We start from the raw sequence: 6449 nt of genomic DNA on the forward strand, positions 1-6449 counted from the left end.
TTTTATCATGTCTTGCTGTATTTGATATTGTGTTTTGATACCTGTCTCCCAGAGTACCATGAATGTTTGAGAATTCCTCCTTTTATTTTTAAAAATAATTATCTTTCTTCCTTGTGACTAAAATAATTTAACTGTGTTAATTTTTTACCTGTGTTTGGCCAGATGCAAGTTAAAGGAGTAAAGTTATTCAGCATTTGAATGGGAATCTCACTGTTGTGTTCATCTTAACACATCTCTCTCTTTATTTTTCCAATTTTGAGGCTTGAAGTTGTTAATAGTCCTGAAGGATAAGAAATAAACAAGCAGGATTGTAAAACACATATTACACTGGAACTGACAGTTAAAATATCTCCGTCAGGTTTTGGTGTAAGTTAACTTATATTAGGACAAACCTATTAGGTTTAATCAATGTGTTCCTGCGGTGAAGGCACATTTCATGTATATGTAATATTCCCTGCATTACTAAAATTTTCTTTCAACTCCAGCGTACTGGTCCTGGGCAGGATTTTGGGAGCAACTGCCTCTCCTTGCTGTGACCACCACTGGAGAGTTTCTGAGTGCAGACCAGATCAGGAGTAAAACTGTCCTCACTTATTCCAGGTGTTTCTTCTCTGTACCTCCACAAGCAGTATTCTGTCAAGCTTGGGGTACCCATATTTAGTAATTTCTGTGTAGGTGTCTGAATGTGTGGTGGTCATCTGAACTCCTGTCATGTTCCATTTAATGTTCCATTTAGTCCATAAAGACAATGGAGCCAAACTGGTGATTCATTTCACCCTAATGCAGGTGCCTGGGGGCTGATCAGCTCCAGCCTCCGCGGAGTGTATATATAGCAGGAATTGCTCACTTAGCATATAGGTTTGTATTTATATATAGTAAATGTAGGTGTCTCATTCTCAAATGGAGTCTTGTACCTCTCTCTGGAAGCTGAATTACTTTGCTCATTATTACTGAAGGAGTGCCCTCTGTAAAGAGAGGCTGAAAGCACAGGATGGTCTTCTCAAAATCCTATTTAGCTTTTCTAGATGGTCACATTTCTGTTTTATCCTACCTATCACCATTTGATGTTTAACCGTATATGATCTTTCCTCACCTCATACAAAGGATTTCTGTTAGAAAATCACTTTTCTTGCTTTAGGTTCCAGTTTTCAGTGAAGTTTCAACTTTCAGTAAAATCTTAACTTCCATTTCCTTACATCTGATTCATGTTAGAAATCATCGCTTTTTGAAAGTGGTGCAATATGCCAGGCAACATTCTAATTTTATGTATGTAATAACCCTATGAATGAAAAATTATTATTCAATTAGAAGTTTGAAATGAAACTTTTTGTGGAGTTCAGTCCAGTCATTGTTCATTGTTTTCACTGTTGTTTTGGTTTTTTTGACAGGAGTCCTGTCCTCGTGTTCCAATGTGTGCATCGCCATGTCATTTGCCTAGACTGTTTCCATTTGTACTGTGTGACTATGCTGAATGATCGTCAGTTCACCCATGACACAGAGCTTGGCTATTCCCTGCCTTGTGTAGGTATGTTTCAGATGATTTTTTTCTTTTAAATTATGTGGGTTTGATTCCAGGGCAAGATTTTTTTAATCACCTATTCATGTATCTGTGGAATTATACTGCTTTCATAGGAGTTGTTTCACTTCTTGGAGAAAATATTTGAATATTGAAGTGGTTCTTGCTGAGCATGTGAACTGGAGAATTAACTGTATTTCAAAGGGTGTTTCTTTTAAAATCAAATGTATACTTTCTTCATGTTGGTGTTTTATAACTATGAAGTGCAAGAAGATGATAGCATTACACTCTGGTTAAAAAAATCCCAACACCTTGTGCTCCACATTTTCACTTTCAAGTTAAGTTGTTAATTTTCTTGGCTTGTCTTCAAGTATTAATAAACAAAAGAACCACAATAGGAATTTTAAATAACTTTTCTGTTGATAAAATTATTAGTACTAATTGTCACCTCAGTGAACGAAATGTTGATCACTTTGAGAAGAGGGTAGGTTATGTGTTTTACCTGAGTAGGAAACAAAGTTCGGCTCAACTAAACAAAGGTTTAAACAGAATATGGAAGATGTGTTTTGAGAATTACAACTGGCATGTGGAGTGCAAAACAGTCAGAAAGTTTGCTGTGAAGAAATATGTTCTGTATATAGAATTCTTTTTTCCTGTTGCTACATTTGAATGTGTGCATATATGTTGGTCACAAGTGCTGTATCATCATATGAGAATAATTTTCCAGCATATTAGAAACTGCCTAGAAAGTGGGTTTCCCTAATTACCTGAATGGCTGACAAATATGTTTCAAATACCACTAGATGGGAGTAAAATTGACAAAATTGTTTGGAAGACTGGCCGTTATTTAATGTGAAAATCTACCTTGAGAATACTGAAAGTACAGTAGTAAGAACTCTTTAAAATTGTTTATTTGTAATTGCTCCAGCAATGTTCATTCACATTTCACTAGAATTGCTGTTTATGTGCTATCTCACCAGGTCTCATTTTGCTTTCCCCCCAATAATGCACTCTGCTACTGTGTTTACACACTGATGTCATGCTTCACAAAACACTTTTTAATGTTGTGTAGGAAAACTTGTCATGAGAAAATGATTAGGAGCTTTATACCCAGTGCTCTTTCTGTGATCTTGACGTTACTGTAGTACTGTATGGTCACTATGTACTCTCAGCCTCCTTCCTTGCTTCTCGAGAAGTTAATCCATTTCATGTTCCCACACAAATTAATAAGCTACTTAAGCTGAATCCATCCTTTTTCTCCCTGTTTTATTCATTTTCTTCACTGTTCTGTTAGCTCCTTGAGTCAATCAGTAATGCCAGTGGTGCAGCAGGCAGCTCATCTTTCTCCTGTCTTGTGGGCCTCCTTGCTATGGCTGGTGTCACAGAGCTTCTTCCAGTTCAGGCTGATGTGTCAAACTATTGACCCTTCCTCCTCTTCTGTCTGTAAACCCATTGCTAGTCATGCTGCACAAAACTTGTGTTAGGATTTTTCCATATGTCTTCAACTGTAGTTGCTCAATTCAGAAGTCTTTTTATTTCTCAGAGAGGAAACTAAGAAGTTTGCAGGTGTTTTTAATCTTGACTGGCAGTGGCAAACCAGTGTATTTCTCTCTCCTATTTGCTCAAATTGAACACCAAGGGAATTGAGCAGTAGAAGCATAGTAGGGATAGGATGAAGAGAGTATGCAAGAAGATGGAGCTAGAATGTTCAGTCTTTTAGTGATGAGGCAAACATAGGTTTGGCTTTAGGAGTGGATGTTGTAAAGGATGCACAGAGGATGAGTGTACTTCTCATGTTCAAGTGAGATAGAGTTCAGCCGAGGGAATGGAAAAGAAGCTATTACTGCCAGTCTAGCCTCATCTGTGTTGTACTCCAAGTGTTATAATAGCTAAATATGGAAATGCTAAAATGTTGATAATGTTTCAGAACTCCTCAGATCAGAAATTTGTTTTCAAAATACTATACCTTACAGTAGTTCTAATAACAGAGTAATAATAATAATACAATTGGAGTACATTTTCTCTCTCTCACTGATTGCTACTTCAGTCAGTTCTCTTTGTAGTATTAGCAGTTCTGAATCAAAAAAAAATGTGGTTAGAAGCATTATCTTTCAAACTGCTTTGCTGAATGAAGAATCTAAGCAGAGCTGTTGTAACTTCACTGGTTAATTTCTGCAGTTACCTGAACCTAACTTACTGGTATACAAGTAAATTTGTTGTCTTTAATATGAACTTATACTTGAGTTAGGAACTAATGACTATTTTTTCTCCTTTGAGAAAGTGATGAGACTGAGTTTCATCACACCTGTGAACAAGAGGCATGCCTGAGTTGCTAACCCCTTCTTACTGTTCAGATATAAAGGTTTTTAGCCTCCTTCATGTATTTCATTATCAATGAATTCAAATAAGAAACATTGAGAACAGTATCGTGATTTTCTTTTCAAGTTATCATGTTACTTCTACTGAATAGCATAAGATTGCATTTTTACAGTCTAAGCTCACGATCTTCATTTTTGCAACTGCAGTTTACAGTTTGTATTTATATGTGAGGATAATAAAGCACTGTTTGACAGAACTTTCTCTAATTACCTCAGTGAAGCCTAAAATTAATACCCCTTGACAGGAATGAATACCATGGGACATGCCAAGAAAAGACTTTTCTTTCTTATTCTGTCAATGTTAGTTTAATACATGTTATATCTAACAGAGCATGACTTGAAGTAAAAGATGTTAGATCTGAGCTTCTTTTGTAAGGTTAGATTTTGTTTTGAGCCTGCTTCTAAAAGAAATACAAAACAAAGTCATATTTACTATGATGAGATTTGTGTTATGGCAGGTGACCCGGCTGCACCGACAGATCAAACAGTCTGCGTTAATATGTGTGTTTTTAAACATCACAGACTAATAGTGCAGTAGTCTTTATGAGGGCTTGAAGTTTGGACTTTGTAAAACCTACTTTATAATTTTCATGTAAGAAAGGATTTACTTAAACCCTAGACCATTTCTTCAAGACATGTGCACACATTGCCCTAGAACTGTACAGGAGGGTTTGATTTTGTAATTAAGCATATTTAAATTGTTTGCACTTCCAACTAGTTCTGTTCATTCTAGTGTTTTTCAAAAATAGAGATAACATAATGAACATAGCCTGCAGTTTCCATTAACATTTGACTCACTGTTCCTGATTTTTATCAAGGGAATGTACCAACATAGCAAGTTTTTTATATCTTTTATTGGATCAATCTAGAGGTGAAAGCACCGCACACACAACAGAATAAAAATAAACAGCAGCTGCTACAGCAAAGGGTCACTGTGACAGACGAGATCAGTGTTATCATCACAAGTGTATGATAACTTGAGCTGGAAAGGATCTAGGGATTTCAGATAAACAGTGCTTTTCAAGTAGGTTTAATTTCTTGCTTCCTGGCACAGATATGACAGGAGATGGATTTTTTCCATTGCAGTCAGGTATTTTGTATGGTTATATCCTTGCTTTGCTTTGATTTCTGTTATGGGGCCTAATTAAGCCAGAGATAATATGTGTTCAAAAGAAGACTATCATCTTAGCTGATGAGCTATGATATATCACCTCGATAATGCCATAGCTTCACTTTGTTCCCAAACAAAATGTGCCATTGCTGTGATTTTTGGAAGAGCAACATTAATTCCTCAGTGCTTAGCTGCTAATCTTAGGACCAGGCAGCACTACTCCAGCTGAGAACAGCCAGTATTGAGGACCAGGGCTCTGAGCAGGGTAACTGGTGCATTGATAGGATTAGCTGTTCAGAGGAGTGTGGCAGCAGCCCCATGATTCAAAGCCACTGTATCAGCTCAGAGGAAGGACTTGTGGATAGGAACTGGTTGAATTTCATTGGTCATTAAAATAAAAAAGTAAACATTACAGATTATATTCTCTCTGCCCTTGTTAAATGGCAACAAAAATCTATCCCATCTCTCTGTGTGGTGTCTTGTATTAATGAGGCTTCATGCACAGAAATTTCCATGAGTGGTGACCTCCAAGTATCTTTGAAATAATTAATAAGGTGCTTAGAGGGATAGATTTGCATATGCATGAAAGATCATTTATGGTTATTTAGTTACTGTGCAGGGCAAAGAATCATATGGCATTATCTCAAAGCAGGATTTGTATACAAATATACAATGTATTACCACATTTAAACACATACTGTTCCTATGAACACAATTTCATTTTTAAAAATGCATTGCAGCATTATAAGTCTTGGTCCCCAGGGTGAAATAGGCTTCCACACATCTTTGGTGGAACAAAAGTTGGTGATGCCAAGGAACGGCAAGGTTTTGCACTGCTGTAGGCACTTTGTGAAAATGCCTTTGCATCACTTTATTTCTTAGGAGTAATCATATGCATGGTATATTTTAAAGGAATCTGGATAAAAGATGCAGTTCTGATGACTGTAAGACACTAACATATCCAGAAGTAATCTGATTTTACCACACAGATATATAAATAAATAAGCTGAATTACCCCAGTTTGTGCATGGAATTGCTAATAAAAAGGACTAAAGCTTTAAAGTATAATAAATTGCCTCAAGAACCATGTTCCATTGAATGAAAGCTTCCAGGGTTAGATTAAATTTTTTATCCACATTACATGCTATTTGTATAATAACTGTATGTCAATTCAGTCATGAATCTCTGAATCATCTTTCAAAATCACAGTACCCCTGAAGAAAATAGGAGGATAAACAGGTAGCTTAAGCAAAGTTTGCAAGTAAAGGGGAAGAGGAAAACTCTAGTGTGTTTGAATCTTTTCTGTTATAGACAAAAGTTCTATTAAATCTCAGAAAGGGTGTGTGTGCAGGGGGTTTCAAAGTGAAGGTCAGTGTTCTCTGAACAGAACCTTCTCAAGAATGTAATGAAGAAGCAGGCTGTCCTGATTTCAAGTGGGAAAGAG

At 36.5% G+C, this 6449-nt stretch overlaps 1 protein-coding gene across 1 annotated transcript in view; it reads left to right on the plus strand.

Annotated features, from left to right (window-relative positions):
* Positions 1 to 1388: 1388 nt before the first annotated feature.
* LOC103803586 (E3 ubiquitin-protein ligase parkin-like) overlaps positions 1389 to 6449 on the plus strand; it is a gene marked incomplete at both ends in the record, with an annotated part of 164857 nt that continues 159796 nt past the window's right edge. The window contains one exon of the mRNA XM_009076153.1: positions 1389 to 1525. Within this exon, the coding sequence (XP_009074401.1) occupies positions 1389 to 1525 (137 nt within the window). The remainder of the gene's footprint in view (positions 1526 to 6449) is intronic.

The sequence above is a fragment of the Acanthisitta chloris genome, unplaced genomic scaffold, assembly GCF_000695815.1.
Source record: "Acanthisitta chloris isolate BGI_N310 unplaced genomic scaffold, ASM69581v1 scaffold8636, whole genome shotgun sequence".
NCBI lineage: Eukaryota > Metazoa > Chordata > Aves > Passeriformes > Acanthisittidae > Acanthisitta > Acanthisitta chloris.